The sequence below is a fragment of the Opisthocomus hoazin genome, chromosome 1 (genome assembly GCF_030867145.1).
Source record: "Opisthocomus hoazin isolate bOpiHoa1 chromosome 1, bOpiHoa1.hap1, whole genome shotgun sequence".
In the NCBI taxonomy this organism is placed as follows: domain Eukaryota; kingdom Metazoa; phylum Chordata; class Aves; order Opisthocomiformes; family Opisthocomidae; genus Opisthocomus; species Opisthocomus hoazin.
Genome location: NC_134414.1, coordinates 73,704,206 through 73,722,603, shown reverse-complemented (window position 1 = coordinate 73,722,603; position 18,398 = coordinate 73,704,206). Strand labels below are relative to the sequence as shown.

The following is an 18,398-nucleotide window of genomic DNA, read 5'->3' as shown; positions in this document are numbered from 1 at the left end:
AGACTTTTAGAACACAACATTTTATTTCTAAAAGCACTGCCTTTCTCAGAAAATGTAACATTGTTAATAAAATACATACTTTATGTACTCTATGTACTCTCTCTACAGCTACTACTTCTCCAGCATTTCAGCCAGTGACTGATGACTCCAGGTTACCATCGCGTGTTTCATCCAGCAACATCATGTCATTACAGCCACCTCTTGATTGCCAAAACCTCAGGAGAACTGGCATCCCTATTCTGAACTGTCTCCAAGACCTATGAGCCAGTCACCACTGCTGCAAATCTTGACCTAGTCTGTCTTTTTCTTGACGACACTTCTGTGCAGCATGCCTGTTTCCAAGTCACTTGACATTTTCCTGAGTACTTCTCATACATGAGACTTGCAATTTTCTTCTTCTGTAATCTCACTTCAGCTGGATGGAAAATGAGGGGAATCTTTTGCTTAAAAATACATTTTTGTTCTTTGAAATGCAGTACAACTGTTTTGTTTAGCGGATCTGAATGAAAAATTCAGTTTCATTTTATATCCCAAAACCACAGTGGAACTGATGTGGTACCAAATATTACTTTCTGAGAAACTTGGACAGTGGGGTAATGAGCGGCTCTCTTTTTGCTCTGCTGTTACTGACCACACTTCTGCTTTAAAGCTGATTCCAGACACTGGGGAGGCAGGGAGGGGAGGGAATCGCATATGAAGAGGCTGACTTCAATCCAGTGGTAAGGTAAGCAAGATTTTATACTCTATCACATACCCTTACTGCGTGCATTCAGGACTTACAACACAGATGGACACTACTGGAGTTTTGTGACTCAAAACTAACAGCTTTATTGTCTTCGCACAGCTGTATCATTGTCTGGCTGTTAATGTTCCTGCCTCATTTACTTAAAACGTTAAAAGTCAGTAAATAAGGAAATAATATCAAAGATTTAATGACTGGGTATTTTAATTATGTTGAAGTGTCATACTTTTTAACTATTCTTTAGAAAAGAAGTGAATAAATTCAGAAACAGGGTTAAAGTGGCACTATCAAAAGCAAACTACTGTAGGAAGAGGACTTTTCTTTCTTGAGCTGGATCAGATATCCATCTCAGCCACGCTGAATTTCTCAGCAGTCAAGGCTATGAATTACTATTGGCTGCTCGACTGATTAGACATGGTGCTGGTATGCCCGAGACCTTCCAAACACAGCAGGGGTTACTGCAGCAGCAGACAATACTGTAATATTGCAGTGCTACAGGCTAGGCAGTTTCCTGTCCCTTCTCTCAGCTCATGCACTGGGTTTATGAGACTCTTTGGAAACTTTCATCTGCAAGCACGGCATGGAGCAGCACCAGTAGTAACTCAAAGCTTTGCAGCTCTGCAGCCTGAAGAGTGCAGACACGCTATTTCCAGAAATGCCAAGAAGCCAAAAATTCACTGAGGTGATCTCCTCCAGTGGGGCCCTGCTTACTGAAGAAATATGTGAGGGAATCTCTATGCGGAGCACTACGGTGCCGTGCAGCGATGCTCGAGCTAGCTCGGGAATCAAAAGATGCATCCTCCTATCTATACATTGCGCTTTGCATTTCCTCTTTGACAGCTGTGGTTTGGGTGCTATCACCACCTGAAGAATCCTCAAGGCACTTTCAACTGCAACTAGTCATTGTTTTAAAAAAAACAAAGAGCCTCTGCGTCACAGACGACAAAAGCAAAGTTCCAGGCATACAGTGTCCTCTAGCTGTACCTTTATTATCTACCTCACGACAACCTTGCAAGAGCAACATATATTCCAGCGACTGCAAGGCTTAATTATTCTAATTCCGTGGTCCAGGAGTTTTCAGCGGGGTTTCTCTACTGCTTGCAGCTTTTGCAGACTGTAGCACTATATCTGATCACTGGTTTAAGTAGCTGTGATCACATTACACCCACCCCGCACCGTTCTTACTTGCTGTCTACATAGTGGCAGATTGATTTTTAGCTGGCTCTGTTGGTCTTTTTACTGCTCCTAATAATAAAACGCCTGAGCAAATAGAAAACCCTCTGGTAGGCATTTTATGCAGAGACCCTTTTTCAGGAATTAACCCATGACAATCTACCGTACCTTGACAGACAACTGTATGTTTGATGTGGGGTGTGTTAGGCAAGCAGCAGCAACCTCCCTCTGCTGCAGATGCTACCCCCAGTACAGATGGTAGCAGGGGCACAGCTGGCAGACGGGACAGGGACTGCGCCTGGCCCAGACCTCCTGGCGTCACCAGCTGCAGAGGTAACGAACAGGGACCAACAACACCTTGTCCCCTCCAGGAGCAGCACCTCCTGGCTTCTGCCGAGTCTCTCGCGGCACTTCAAGCCCTGGAAAGAAAAATACAGTCAAGCATCGACTTGAAACACCCTCAGCCCCTGCCTCGGGGTGAGGGTTCATTCCAGCCTGACAGCTGTTCCAGCTCTGCTCGCTCTGTCTATAAAGTGACTCGGTCAAATTAATTCAGCATCTTTAAATACAGCATATCTGAGACCTTTCCTCATTTGGCCCACCTAACAATAGCAAGTAGCTGCAATGGCACGCTTCGGTCTTCACATCATTCAGGAACCAGGAGAGGGGAAGAAAGCGTAAGGTGCATAACCAGGTCTCACTCCCACGCAGAATCAGGTCACAGCCAAAGTGCCCCTAACTTGAAAAATAAAAAGCACTTCCAGGCCCACAAACTTTTCCTCTGTATTTTCTAATGCCTATCTGAAATTTTGCAATTTTGGCAGCTAGACATTTCAGGCTACAGATGTTTGGACACAGCGAAGAGCAGCTCAAAAGCACACACGGAGAACACTGTTCCCAACCTTAGGCTACTGCCACCTTCATGGCTTTCCACAGTACGAGCTGCCACCAGGGAAACCCTGAAGGACAAGACGGCCATCAACCAGAAACTTTTTTCGCCTGGAGGTGAGAGTATAACTAGGCCAACACAGACACACTCTTCTGCCAAGCAGAGAGGGAAAAGCTATATTAAACAGTGAGCTCTCAAACCAGACACTCCATAAAGCTCTCCCACCGCAGTCAAGTGGGAGTAGGACTCCAGCTACGACTCCTTCTCCAGTGCACACAGGGCTAATGCTTCTGCCTTACCACATACGCCTATACATAGCCATGCACAATTTGGCTCCAAGTTGTACTGCTCTAAATTTACCCTTAAAAAACATATCTAAAATAAACAGCAAAAATACAATCAGCCTGAACAAGAAATAGCAGTGAACAATTACAATGGAATGAATATCAACTACGTAGAAATATTTCTAATGGAGAGATTAGCTTTCTATAACAAACCCTGGTTTTAACCTTCATAACTTCAACAAAGTAAAACTCAGTCACATGAAATTTCACAGTCATGGTCTTGTGCCAAGGAAAGCTTCTCTGGAAAGTCTGAGGTAGATCGGCCAAGGCATCTTGGAGATACGAGAGTTCCAGAAAAGTGAGGTGTTCTCCATTTCTTGGACCGTGTCCTAATTTTTTTTGGCTCATCATAACTTAAAAGTGGTTGGCTTAGACATTCCAAATTTGCTTGGCTACTATGGGTGCCTTTGACTAGTTGCAGGCTATTTTATTACTGAGTGTGGGTTTGTGCAAATTCCGAGTGCTGCAGTTGTTGGCTCGTAGGCACTGTAGGCAAGGCAGCCTGGCCCACCACAGGCTCCTCCACCACCTCATCAGCTTCGCTCGCGAGGCATCACCAAAGCCCGAGACCCTTCCCTCAGGTCCAACAGGGTCTGAGAACTTGGCTGGGCTTTACAGTCTCCGTGGGGGAGCTACATTTCACCAAGCTGCAGATAAATTATCCCAGGGTGCTTCCAAGTCCTGCCAGTAACAAAGCGCCTCTCTTGGAAAGGTAAGCGTGTGCCAGCCACAGACGCTTTCCTCCCTTGACTTACTGTCATCCTCCCACTGCTCCTTCAACACATACTTTGCCTTACTCTCCGATGTGCCCAGGAATTTTCCCAGGGCACATCCACGTAACTCCCAAGTACCCCCTCCTCCATGGATTACTGATCAAATCTATTTTCCTTCTCCACAGTGACTGCAAACTCCATGCTGGGGCCTGGGTGCTTCTATTGCAGCTCATTCCCCCTCTCTGCCCCACTCCCTTGGTCTCCAAGGCCCTCTTCTAGACTGGGAGCCTTGTGCACATAGACACAACATACCTCATTAGACTTCTGGGTGAGAAAACCCAGGGGGAAGACCTCAGCCCTCAAGCAACAAAATTCCCCTGAGCAAACTAAAAGCCTCGATGAACCCTGAAAAGACCGTGGGTAAGGAATTTGGTCATAATGTGGACTGCTCTGTTCGCGATCTTGATTTTGATAATGGATACTATGGCAACCTCATGCATCTCTTGACATAGTCTTCAGCATGGCCAACTACTTTAAACAGTTCTCCTTCATCTTTGATATTTCCTTTGAAAATGACTATCACCTGCCGAGTTGCCAGGAAAACAAGCAGTGCACAGCTGATCAGTGGTGGAAAATACTAGCACATTAAAAACACTCTCGGTGAAATATGTTTCTAGACAGAAAATGCCTCAGTTACAAAGAGACCTATTCTTTTTGAGATGCACACGTGCGTGACTCCCATTCACAGGAGCTATGCGAGTGCATCTGAAGTAGAATAGGCTTGAAAGCGTCTACATTTTCTAAAAATTGATCCCACACAGCAGTGCTTTTGAGAACGACACATTCTTCGACCTACTGCATCTTACTTTTGCTCTTCAGAAACAAAAGATTTTGCCATGACCATGTCACCTACATTTGATAACCAGAAATGGTGACACAAGCACAAACAAATCCATAAAATACAAGCAAGCTACCTAGTAAACAGTAGGAACTGAAGTTTTTTCCACAATTCTTATCCAATTGCATAGTTATCAGAGCTCTTTTATTTGTACTGGCTTCATATATCTGTTCCGTCACCTTTTAAATGCAGATGATCTACCTCAGAGGTTTGCTCTTCTCAGGAGAGATGACGCAAAGCTCAGTCAAGTTTTACAAAACACACAGCCCTGTGCCAGGCTGGCACAAACCTTGGGACCATTGAGGAAAGCTGCAGGCGAAGGACTTCTCGCCGCCTCCTACCCAGCTCAAGCAGCCTCCATTGCCCTTCAGGAAGGGGTGCTACCCCCCTCCACCTAGCCGGCCGCTGCGTGAGCTAGTGAAACGAGCATGAGGAGGATCTGCATCCACTTTCCTCCCCCTCTCAATCCACAGCGGGCCAGTCACAGCCTGACCCTAACTTAACACTTGGGCTGTAAACTTACTTAACACTTGTAGAAGAATTTATTTTTTCAAACATACTGATGGCAGCATATGGCCCATCGACAGGTTTATTATTATAAGACACTTTTTCCACCAGGTTATAGTCTTTTTTATAAACATATGTTTCAGCACATAATAAAATTGCTAAGAACTGTTTCTGAAACATAATCACTATGCAGACACAGAAACTACTTTTCAAGGTTTGTCAAGATAATGAAAGAAACAATCTTTTAGGGGACTTCCAGTATTCTAAATGTCTTTTTCTAAATGTCTTTAAAATCCAAAGGTACCAAGAGCTATGCATGTTAAACAGGAAAAAAAAAAAAAGAAAAAGAAAAGTGAGTTATCTTTATTATTGCCACGTTATTCTCAATTTCGTCAAAGCAATAATTTTTACACTTAGTAAAACTTCTCCTTCCGCTAAGTAGACCTTTTAACCATGCTTTACATCAGAACATGTGTTTTAGGGTGAATGATACACTTCTGAAAAAAAGGTGGCATATTATAAGGAAAATGTCAGCACCACACAGCTACAGCCATGCAAACTCATCAGTGTAAAACCACCCTCGATATTCTGTGCCCTTCAGCTGTACTAAAAAAAGGTCTGTGTGTGGAGTCAAGGTAGTTAGATCGCAGCCTTGCATCCATCTGCAAGACCATATCTCAAGTTAAATATCTAAAAATCATGTCAGTGCTTGATTTTCCTATAAACCAGATTTGCGTTCTCAAGACATAACGCTTCTTGTCTATCAGCTACAACGCCATTTCTACGCGAACACCAGAATCTCTAGGGGAAAAAAAAAAAAAAGTCACAGCGTGCACTGCTTTCTTCAAAAAATTCCTTCACTCCTCTTATTCTTAATGCTTCTTCTGCAGCGCCTCATGATATATTTAGCCCAAATGGGCTTTGTTTTAAAACCAGCGTCTTCAATACATCAAAATATGACCCAATTCACGTGCGTTTGCTAAGAGCGTTGGTTCCTGCCACCCAAGTTTATTGTCTCCTGTTGAAAGGAGCCTGCAGCTGGAAGACAAACTAGGACTCACCGGGGTCTAGATCCAAAGCCCACTTTAGGGCAGTGCAAGACCTTTCTCTGATTTTACAGGACTAGGTATCAGGCCTGTACTTCACTGAAGACACTAAAGGCCCTCCAGATTGTATGACACACTACATTAAATACTCTTAATATATGAGGAAGAATTTCTTCACTCTGAGGGTGACGGAGCACTGGAACAGGCTGCCCAGGGAGGTTGTGGAGTCACCTTCTCTAGAGATATTCAAGACCTGCCTGGACAAGGTCCTCTACAACCTACTGTAGGTGACCCTGCTTTGGCAGGAGGGTTGGACTAGATGACCCACAGAGGTCCCTTCCAACCCCTACCATTCTGTGATTCTGTGATTAACCGCTAAGAAAAAAAAAGTGCAACCACTCTGAACATTTCCTTGGTATTTAGATATTTGGAGGGAGAAAGAGCACTTCTGGGTTTTTTCTTCTCCCCCTTACAATGACACTGGAAAATACAATCAGTCACCAGCAGATCTGAAGCTTAAAGAAAAAAATCCCTAATTTTATCACAGGCATACTGTTATAATTGGCACGCGTGAGCTTGCACTCAAAGAAAAATCATTTGTTAAAATTAATGACTGACTTCTCAGCCAATTTGTCAGTAACTTCTGTCAAGCCTGGACATGCTTAGCTTCACTGAGATATACAGTCTGTCCTCTATAATGCTTCCACAGGATGAATCCTAAACCCAGTGAAGCCTTTGAACCTTTTGCAAGCAACTTCAGACCGAGCCAGGACCTCACGGATGCTGCTGCATGCTCTACTTTTTTCTGCTTTTACAGATTAAGCTTCCTTTCTAGGAGAGACAGGCCAACAGCTCCGACAATAAAACGCTCTCTTTCTCCACCAGTAGACAGAGCACGATTAGCAATCACGGGTCCCTACACTGTGTTTGGAAACACTTAACTGGCAGGATCAGTCTGAGGCTAAGATGAGGCGTGATGTGCTTGTTAGCCACTCTAACGAGTCTTTTGACAAGGGGGCTGGCTCTGCTCATCTAATTGCGGTGGCTGCTCCTATGATGTGGAAACCTGTCTATTAGAAACCACATTTCACAGGTGACTAAACAGCCATCAGATGGTAACAGCCTTCATTTGTTACTGACCTCCATTCCCCGCCACAGCGTAAGGGTGAATGGCCCAATACCTCGTTGCCAGTCCAGAGCCAAACACCTCCTGCTCTGCGTAGTGAATTATAAAATACTGACAACATTTTTCAGATTTATGATGCACTGTGTTGAAACAGCACTCTGAACTAGCCTCCTCCTTGCTAGGAACCAGCCTTATAAAACAATGTTAAAATCTGCACTACTTGGTTATGCAAATACCTGAAAAGTGGGGGCATTTTGGACCATGACTGTAGAGCACATTGTTACATTTTTATATGCAAAAGGTGTTTACTTGGGTCCCTGTCCCTCAAACAGAACATCATGGGCAGAAGAGACTCTCATACAGAGAGGATCAGAGCCTTTGCCGAGGGACAGAAAGGACAGTGACTAGACCAAAAGTAGCCCTTCCAGTGATGGACTGAAAGCCAACTCCACTGCCAAAATTAAATACAGAACTTAGCACAGCAAAGCTACCTCAAACTGAAGATCCTGTAAAGAATCCTCATCAAGTTTTACACCCTCCGGACCTTTGGCTCCATCAACAACATAATGGATTCATGAAGTCGCAAAACAAATCGCCCCATCTCACTAAGTCCTCTGCATCTGGTAGGCCACAGATCTTCCACCCAGACAGATACATAACCCAAAGGAAGAAGAAACTTCCCTTCCCACAGTTAACACCCATTTGGTTTACGTGATTTTGGGTTCAGTCCCCAGAGAGCGCTCGCAGTCACCCCACAACCCTAGCTATAAAATGCCCTAATCTCAGATAGTACTTACACAATTTAGTACAATAAACAGTGGATTGTGCAAAACCTACAGTGAATCCTACTCGGATGACAAACGCAGAGCTATGCAATGAGTAACATTTACTTTTCATTCACATTTAGATCTCTGAAGTGCAACCTTCCAGAAAGCACAACGCAGGAACACATGCAACCAGCTGTAGGGTCGCATCTCCAATGAAATGTAACAGCAGTCCAGGCCACCACATCCCAGACCCCAGCTCTGCTCCGCTTCCCCAGCTCCCACCGAACCTCTGGCCACCTTCAGCACCGAGGAAGATCTGGCCTCTCCAAAGAAACGGGTGTCAAAGGGGGCTTGAAGGCCTATAGGCAAACAGGCTCCATCAGCGCCTCTGTCAGGAGCAAGTTCCCAAGGTCAAGCAGCCTCATCAAGAACACTGGCAACAACCTGACATTTAATTCTTCAAGAGTTGATCCTCCTGGAAGTAGACCATCTTGGAAAAATGTATGACAAACACGGTGATTCTGGCACACTTTTGTCCTCAAGGCCAACTACCGAAGCGCTGTTCCTAGTCTACGTAAAATTTTCAGACCAAACAAAAATAAATCTGAATTTCTTTTCCAAAATTGCTTTCCTCAGAGTGTTACTGATGAAGAAAATCTGTTTACTATGGTTGCACCACAGAAAAGACTAGATCTAAAATACAAAATGCTCCTAAGACACATAACAAATATCAGAGTTTTTTACGTTATTCTCAGGTATAATATGGTAGTTGCAGTCAGTTTTTTGTATCATCTTGTACCCTAAATGTGACACCGTGAGTTCTAATAAATTCCATTTGTCATGGAATTAATATATACGATTAAGCACAAGAGGCAGGGTTGCTGTATCTGAACACTTTACTGTAAATTATTTGTGGCACATATTTCACCCCATGCCATTACTTTTACATTCTTAAAACTGCTCTCAAGACAAAGAATATCACTGGACTTAACTTCAGCAACCATTTCAAGACTCTCAGAAAATAAACAGTTGCAACTTTCCCATTTGTGTCATGGTTTGGTGGATACCTAAATATGAATGACAGAGTTTTAAGGAAGATCAAAACAGAAGGTTTATGACGGAATGCAGAATAATCGCTCTGAATTACTACCAGCAAAATCACAACGCAACTGCTTTCAGTTATGCAAATTGGAAACGTAGTGGCACAACTGCAAATGAGAGCCTAAAAAGTGCAAAGTTCAGGAAAAAGCCATGCACGCAGCTGCTCCAAAAATAACCGCAGTCAGATAAAAGTCTGAAAGCAATTATTTGGGCCGAATATTGTACACAGACCACTGCACTACGCTTCTATAATTAAACAAGACAAAAGTTCAGATGGTGCCTAATAAACCGTTTACTACATTAATTATATCCAAGTGTGGCAGTCTAATGCTTGGTAATAACTAACAACAAGGGAAATAATTTAAAGAAAAGTATCTGATGTAAATTTCTTTCTTTTCCATTCATCAGTACCAATGTTACTAGCCAGCCTTTCTAACACACTTCAAACGCATGAAAGGGATACTGCTTAGTGTCAGGAAGAGCTATTTAAGGGTTGTAAACCTTTACTCTGAAGAAGCCAACAGTCTTACTCGACAAAAAATGATTTCTGCACTACGAAAGCAGCAGCAAAGCCAGATTTTTCCATTCCTTGAATCAAATCCCTACGCCTTTGTTCCAAAGTTACGGTGTCACAGGGGAGGCCAATTTTTTTGTAGCAGCAACGGCATCTCAACAGACCTTAGCAGATCAAGAGATTTCCCACTGACCCTGTTCCCTGGATCTGCCTTCACACCAATCCCACAGCATTTGTACACATCTGCAATTTTAGGAGTATTTGCAGCAACTTATCAAGATAATTAATATTAGAGAGGTACTTAATATATTTTGGCTTCTTTTAATGCCATTAGTAGCTAAATACATGGAAAACGAGCCAACACCATATGCGTAAGTACTTCTCTGCAGACCACCAGCCAATTGCTTAGCAAATACAGAGAGGTTCCCAAAACACAGTCTGAAAATGACTGCAGAGAGATTTGCATACAATTTCTGACAGACCAGTAGCATTCCAACAACTTATGTAAAACCCAGCATGCTCCACTAGTCTACGCAGTAACTAATATATACAGCATCAATTCACAATGCAACCATTAGGATGCTACCAACAGGATGCTGTTTTATCTCATTTCACTAATCTGAAATAGAAGAAAAAAAATCAAATTCTGTAGGATTACAATTATTTTCTACTTTGCTTTCTTCATTTTAAATCAGGAAATGGTATCTCCAGATTTTACTCATGTACAACTTGACGTTTAATCCAAGAGGGCGTATAACAGACAGTTGTTTTGCAGATTTCAAAGGACAGAGATAAGGTGAACATATAACTTTATCCATAATGTCCTTCCACTGGGACATTTACATATGCAATCCTAATATCCCCTTAAGTTCCTCTTATAAAGTTTTTCTAACACTTTCCCTGTTGTTTGGCCTTTCTTTTCCTTTCCTCAGTAGAAAACACACCACGAAACATAGATGTTGAGGTTTGCAACTTTGCAACAAACCTCTGACATTGTTACATCCTCCAACTGTGAATGTGCAGCGTGGACAATGCTGGGAAATCCTGTCCTCTGCCCAGACAAACTGTAGAAGAAAAAGAGTTCTCTGACCACCACGCTACGAGTTGTGGAGGTCCTAAACTCCATCACAGAACCCTTCTGCCTACAAACAGTTCCAAGTCTTCACTTACAGGATCTCGGATCCAGCACTTTCATGGCGAATGGCGAGGGGAGCCCTGCCTGCTTCCGCAGAGGTGTCTGCCACGACGCCCCTCTGCTCCCAGCTGCAGAATCAGTGCCGAAGACCCCTGGCTTTGAACACACAGGCAGGACCTCACCTCCAGACACTTTACCACAGCTTCTCGTTCAGCAACAAACAGCACCTCTTTTCCCAGTAGCACAGCTTTTGGTCTCAGCAAGACACACTCAAAACAAGCAGGTAACCACCACAGGACTTCCAGTCAGAATTTTAACTGGAAAGCACATCTGAAGGAAAAATACCTCTACTCAAAATTTATAATAATAATAATAATAATAAAAAAGCCCTGTTAAAAAAAAAATCTGCAAGAGCTTCATTATTAAATGGAAGAATGTAGCAGTTCTTTCCCCATACCCAAAAGCCCCATGCTATCAAAACCAGCTGAATTACTTTTACATGAGTTTTCTAAACAACACAAGAAGAGATATACATCTATATGTATTAAAATTACCTGGACGCAGACACCACGCCTGGAAAGCTTCATTGCAAAGGGTTAGAGTTCAGAAAGTTTGCAAGACTGAAAAAGGAAAATCAGATTGAACAAACGAGCAAGAGCCTTAACCTTGAGGGCTGCTGCTGCCTCCTGCCTATCACTTCACGTCTCTCCACACGAAGAAACAAGACGACTAAGTTTTACTCCAACAGCTACCGACTCAATTACTCGAACGAGTAACCTATTCGCATCTTTTTCTAGTACCGACTGAAGCCTATTGCCATGACAGAATGAACTACGGATGGCAGCTGGGTATTAGAGATGATAACGCTCCCGATAAAAAATAAAAGCAGCCCACAAAAGTGATCTGCCCTGCTTGTTAGAGGTAAATTCGCAAAGACCACCTTTGTTTTTTTTCTTTTAAACTCCCTTGGAGAATATCGATTCTTAGGCGCTAATACTACCGCCTAACTATTTACAAGCGCAATCTGCAAAAGCAAACACAGCGCTGATAGAACAGCCCTGAAAAGCAGCCGCAGAGAAAAAGGTCTCATTTAAATTCCTGGAAAGCACCGCTTCTCCAAACACTCTCCACCCGAGCCCTCTCGGGCAGGCGAACCTCCCCCCCCGCCCCGAACCCCTCCCCGCACACCCCCCGCCTGGCAGCTGTGAAGCCCAGCAGCCCCCTAAGCCAACCCACCGAGCAGCCACAGGGCTTCACGCAGGGGATGTCCCCCCCGGCAGAAGCTCCCCCCCCCCCCCCCCCCCATACCCCCGTACCGCCGGGGCGCTCAGGGCTCTCCGGCCCGCGCCGCCTCGCCGCTTCCCGCGCGCTGCCGCTCCCCCCGCATGCTGCCGGCCGCCGCGCGCACAAAGCGCCGGGCGCGGGCGGCACCCGGCTCCCGACCGACAGACAGACCGACCGACCGACAGGCACCGGCGGCGCGACACGGCCCCCCCCGCCCCCCGGGCGCCGCCTGCCGCCCCCCCCTCCCCGGCAGCCGCCGCCCGCACACGGCCGAGCGGGCGCCGTTACCTCGCGGGCGGAGCCGGGCGCTACGGCGGCGGGGCGGGGGGCTGCGCCGGGTGCCGAGCGGAGGGGGCCGCCTCGCCGGGTGCCGGGGCGGACATGCCGGGGCTGCCCCGGGGCCGCGCCGCGCCGTCCCGGCTCATTGTTCGGGAAGGGCAACGGCGGGCGGGGCGGCCCCGGCGGGAGGGGCGGGCGCTGCGGCGGGAGGGGGCCGCGCCGCGCCTTCCCACGCGTGGGCAGGGGCCGCGCCGCATCTCCCCTGCGGGGGGGGCAGCGCCCGGGGCGGGCGGCGGCGGGCACCTTCCCCCCCACCCCCCCATCCCCATCCCCCGCCGGCCGGGTGCCGCGCTGCACCCCCGGGGGTCGCGGCGGGAGAAGTTCGGGGCGGGGGGCGGGCCGGCAGCCTTCGCGCCTCGCCCGCCCCCCCCGCCTTCGGAGAGCGGCCCGGGGAACCGGGGAACCCCGGAAAGTTGAAGGCAGGGTCCTTGGCTCGGCCCCCCGCCGTGGGCCCGGGTGGCGGCGGGGCTCCCGCACCCACGGGCGGCGTGGAAGCGCCGCAGCCACCGTTGGCCCTTTGGTCAGGTTGGGCTGCGTTAATTAAGGAGATGTTTGAAGCTGAAAGGTCTCCTGGGGAAGAGACGCGTGGACTCGCTCGCCAAAAGCATGCGGTGCAGGGCCGTTGGGTCAGCGAGCAGAAAGGAAAGGGGAGATGGAATCGGTGCTGCGGGAGCTACGGCGAATATTACCTCGCGCCGCTGGACCCGAACGTCACTGATCGCCCCGGCCACGCTGCCAGCCTCTCCGGCATCGCGGGGAAAGAGAAGTGTTTGCCCTGCAATCATTGCTGTCCTTTCTCAGCTTGCTGAAGAGCTAAAAATACCTGAAAGCAGATTTTACTGTCTTTGTGCCAGCTGAATAGTAGTTTACTTTGCAAATAGTCGAAGTGAGTCTCCGCTTGCAAATAACCAGTACAATGATGGATAACCTTTATTGTGGTGGATCTGGGCTCGAAGCTAAGCGTCTGTGCACATGCATCCGAGACCGTAGCATCTTTGTGCCGGTGTTCATGAGGGGCGAGATGGGTGGAAGCCATGCGCCTGCCAAAGGCCTGTCGTCAAAGCTGTGAAACAGGTGACAATCAAAACAATTAGTACTGAAGTGAAAAAGATGCCATTTTCTAAATTACAAGGTAACTCCTTGGAAATAGAAGAAAAAATCACAAGGATTGGAAAGACCAAACACAAACAAGAATGGGTTAGCAGTTTAAAAAGTATAATTGTTGAAATAACACTCCACGCCAAAAGCAAATAATCATTGTAAATCCCAGAGAAGTTTGTCCACTTACTTACTCCATTTAACAGAGAAGTTTCATGAATTGCAAAGCAATCAGTGAATAGAAGTAACGTTTTTTCCCCTCAGCCAAGGACATTGTGAAAACAACTTTCAAACCTAGAGCTAATTTCTTCAAAAATATACAAGTCCTCATTTATCAATGTGGTACCATGTGATGCCAGCGGGTGATAAAGGCGACAGACTTGCTGTCAAAAGGGACTGCCGTGTAGGTATACCCACACATTGGTTCGATGGGCACACTGCTGCTTGAGGGCTAGTCCTGTATAGCATTCATTCGAAAATCTAAATTTATAAACATAATTAGCAGTTAAGGGATGGATATTTTCCCAGTATTTCTTTGCCCAGGCTTGCTGCATCTGTCTAACAAATGATGTGCTGGCTTATACAATAAACCAAATTTTATAAATAAGCACATGTTCTAAGAAACAGAGTGAAGACTAGATACGGCTTACCCAATTTTTTAACTTCTTTAATTAATTTTAAAGTAGGAATCTAAATTTGTAGAACTCTACAGACTTTTCCATCTGTTACTATTTTAAAATGTGCTGCTCTTTAGTAGGCTCATTTTTAATATACCAGTGAAACAGAGTTTCAATTTGGAGTAGAATGTAAATGAATAGCGTAAATTAAGTGAATATTACGGGGAAGCTGGTAGCACTAGGATTTTCTAAGTGGCAATCTGCGATAGTTTGAACACAGTATCAGGAAAGCTTATCGCCCAAAGACGCCCCTCTCTTTCAGCAAAAGGTTTCCAGAATGGGCAGCTGGATTGGTGACAAATAACGCTGGTTGAGCACAATTTTTATTGACTGCAGTGGGAGTCGTCCCTGCACATCTAAATGTAAAATTTATCTGCAGAAGGCAGGTGGAGTTAGTCTGTGGTCCAACACGGTTTTCCTCTGCCTTTGACATTCTGCTTTTGGCTTAGGCTCCGAACTCTGCGTCCTGTATCTGTGACCGTTGGCCTGACTCTGCCCTCAGCTGCGGCAGTGCAGTAAAGAACAACTTCCCCTGGAAAGCGGGAAAGTGGAGCGGGGTGAGGTCGGTGAGGTCAGCGTCGGGCCCCCGTGATGTCAGAGCAGCCTGGGGAAAGGTTTGAGATCAGAGGACAAAGTAATTGCTGGCAAGTCCAGAATGGTAAAGAATTTACTTTCACATGTTCACAGCTTGAAGAATATGTCTTTTATATAAATTGATATCAACAGGGTAAAGTTACACTCAGTTGCTGTTGCTTTGTTATAGAGTTTGACAGCTGGTATGGGTGCATCTATCACTTTGTTTTGTTACAGTGTCAGTGCAGTGCATATAAATAAAGGGGATAAATAACCTAATTTGCTACGAGCAGGAGTCATGGTATATTAAAAATGGTGACACAGAGAAAGCTTTCGCCTCTCCTGGAAAAAGTTTTATAACAGATCTTTGTAGTCATCATTTAAACTGGCAGGGTACAGTACACAAAGATCCTTAAAGCCCGGGCACAGACTCATTCAACCTTTTCACAATACATCCTTGGCTGGGATGGCTCCACGGATGTAAAAGGGAGTTTTCCCATTGACTTCACCAAAGCTGAGTTTCATCCAAATAATTGCAGTTTTATTTCAGAACTCTTCTGGTTTTGAACAGAAGAGGTGCTCTTAAGGTTACAGCAGGGAGTAAGCACCGGGTACCCGCAGATTGTGAATCCCCAGGGTCGTTTTCTGCCATTGGTCCTGGAGGGGACATGTTAGGTGGGTTACTGCTCTCTTTCTGCAAACCCTCCGGCAGCTTGGGGGTGCGTGCCGTCCCTGCTCCAGGCAGGGAAGGAGGGAGCGCGCTGCAGCCTATTCCCCGCAGCGCCTCGGGAGGTGGTGAATCCCCTCACCCCTCAGCGGCGCTGCCTCAAGGTAAGGCTCTTCTGGCCAGCCGTTCCTGTCCTGCTGCACCCAGAGGGATCTGCAAGTTGTCACATGCCGTGCTTCTCCTGAGTGCTGACCTGCCTTTTGTTTCTAATCATCAAGCAGGTTTTTAATGAGCTGGAGATACTCGTGTTGGCTTCTGCGCACCTGAGATGCATTTTGGTGTCACAGTTTTTCAGATGCGGAGGTGGATTTAGGATCGGAGCCTACAGAGCTCAATTAACAGCTCTCCCTGAGGAGAGAGAGTGGCCTGGTTTCTTTTTCTCGTATGGTCTCCTGGCTGATGATCGGTAGGACTGCTTCCTCTCCAAAGCAAGCTGTTTCTGTGCCCTTCAGAACCACCCTGATGCCATCCTCCCTGACTCGGGGGTGAGGCGGTTTAGTTTCAGATGCGTACGTGCATTTGGCTGGGCTCACAGAGCCTGTCGCATCCTGGCTGGCGGGTGCTGGTGTGTGTACAAGGTGTTTCTAAGATCTCCTTTTGTTCGCATGGAACAGGCAGGGAAAAGATGGGGAGGGTGTTAGCCAGCATGGCATAGATCATCTCTGGAAAAAAAGTGTATCCTGTTGCATGTGGCATAGAGGGCCATGAAGATGATCAGAGGACTGGAGCACCTCTCCTACAAGGACAGGCTAAGAGAGTTGGGGATGTTCAGCCTGGAGAAGAGAAGGCTCCGGGGTGATCTTATAGCAACCTTCCAGTTACTGAAGGGGCCTACAGGAAGGATGGAGTGGGACTTTTCACAAGGGTGTGTAGTGATAGGACAAGGGGGAATGGCTGTAAACTACAAGAGGGCAGATTTAGATTAGATATTAGGAAGAAATTCTTCACCATGTGCCGAGTTTCAGCATCCATGCAGGGACAGGAATGACTCTCACACATTGATGCAATACACAGTCGATTCGATTTATTGCTCTGCTTGCGTGGTTATATACATTTTTCATATCTGCACATGCGATCATGCTTATTCGGATAGGCTACAGACATAAATCACACGCTGTTCATGCACCCCGTATTCCCTTATGATTGGTAACTACGCACTAGCCCTAATAGCAAGAGACTGCCTCCACGTCCTTGAACACATCTTGTTTTTGCTAACCCACATCATGTGCACTATCAGAACTTTCTCAATTGTTATTCTTAGCTGTCCTTTGCAGCGGCCTGTTCAGTTATGCTAACTGTTTTGCTTAAGCGGCCTAGTCATGCTAATTCTCAAGCTACATCAACCCCAACAACCATGAGGGTGGTGAAACACTGGCACAGGTTGCCCAGAGAAGCTGTGGCTGCCCTCTCCCTGGGAGTGTTCCAGGCCAGGTTGGATGGAGCTCTGAGCAACCTGGTCTAGTGAAATATGTCCCTGCTCATGGCAGGGGGGTTGGAACTAGATGATCTTTAAGGTCCCTTCCAACCCTTACCATTCTATGATTCTATGATTCTATGGTTCTGTGACAACTGGCAGAAAAATCCAAGTCATGCTCATCTTTGAAAAAGGTGAACTTCAGAGGCATCTGCAAAGCAAGTAACAGAGTGGGGACTTCAACGTGAGCAGGACAGGGAGCTCCCTTCTCTCCCCACTAATGCCCTGTCCCACTGACCTCACTTGACGTCCTCCAGCCAGTGTCTTCGTGGCGCTGCATGAACATTATAGGCAGAGTCACACAGCTGAAGTCACAAGCATTGTAAATCTGTCCTTCACACTAAGGAGATCGCAAAGCCTTCACAAGCGTAAGACTGTAGCGTCCGAAGGACATGGGCAGTAAAATGTTCCTGAAGGCTGGTTGCTTTGATGAACTCAAACAAGGTTCTCATCCACTTTTCTGCTGAAGGTCTGGAAGTTTCTGTCCATTTCCCCCCCTGTTATTTACTACCATTAGCAGCACTCTTTGGGTGCTATGTGCCTTGACTCTTTGTCAACTTCCTTTCAATGGAAGTTGAGGATGCAGCCTTTAGACATTTTTTATTAAAACTCAGTTAGTGGAATACTTCACTGGAATTCAAAACCTGGATGTTCTGTACATGTAAATAAATGTCTAGAGATAGATGAGTTTTGGAGCAAATTTTATACACAAAATTACTGAGAATTAATCTCTGCCTGCGCTCTGCACGGTTGTGATTTATGGGGGCATTACTGATGAGCTGCAGTGGCCTGGCTCTTTGGTTGAAAAGGTTAACAGAAATAAACATGTTTTTATGTAGCAGGTTTTTGAAGAAAAAAAGACGTGCGACATCTGCTGAATCATCAAGAAGGGAGAATGGAGAAAAAATTGGTTTTGGAATGACAGTTTTCGCAAAGTACAGCGGGGTACTTCCCTCCGAAGAAGAAATACTTACTTGCCGGGCTGGCGTTATCAGCAGGGAGGCAAACACATATTCACTCCCTGAAACCCTTGCAGGCAGAGAGCCCTCTCTGCCCAACGTGTGGGCTCAGAGGCAGCCCGACCTGTGCAGAGAGAGTCCCGGGCAGTGTGCAAGGGCAGAATTCATCCCTCCAGCCCCAGGCAGCACGCGGTGCCGCAGCAAGTTGTGCACCCGCATGGATCAGGAGAGGCCTCTCCTCTTTTGCTGTCACTTCCTCCTCTCTGACTTTTTTCGCTTCCCCTTTTTTTGAACCTCCTGCCTGGAGAGGTT

General features: G+C 46.3%; 1 protein-coding gene across 5 annotated transcripts in view; it reads right to left on the bottom strand.

Annotated features, from left to right (window-relative positions):
• ST6GAL2 (ST6 beta-galactoside alpha-2,6-sialyltransferase 2) overlaps positions 1–18,398 on the bottom strand; it is a 177,614-nt gene that overhangs the window by 42,745 nt on the left and 116,471 nt on the right. The window contains exon 1 of one of the 5 annotated variants that reach the window (XM_075425815.1): positions 13,402–13,580. The exons of 1 other annotated variant lie outside the window; for it this stretch is intronic. Coding sequence is in view for 1 of the 4 variants with exons in the window: in XM_075425773.1 (XP_075281888.1) it covers positions 11,510–11,542 (33 nt within the window). In the remaining 3 variants the exon portion in view is untranslated. Of the gene's footprint in view, positions 1–11,509; positions 11,929–12,527; positions 12,601–13,401; positions 13,581–18,398 lie in introns of those variants that run through there. 3 more of the 5 variants (XM_075425804.1, XM_075425783.1, XM_075425773.1) reach the window with 3 other exon arrangements.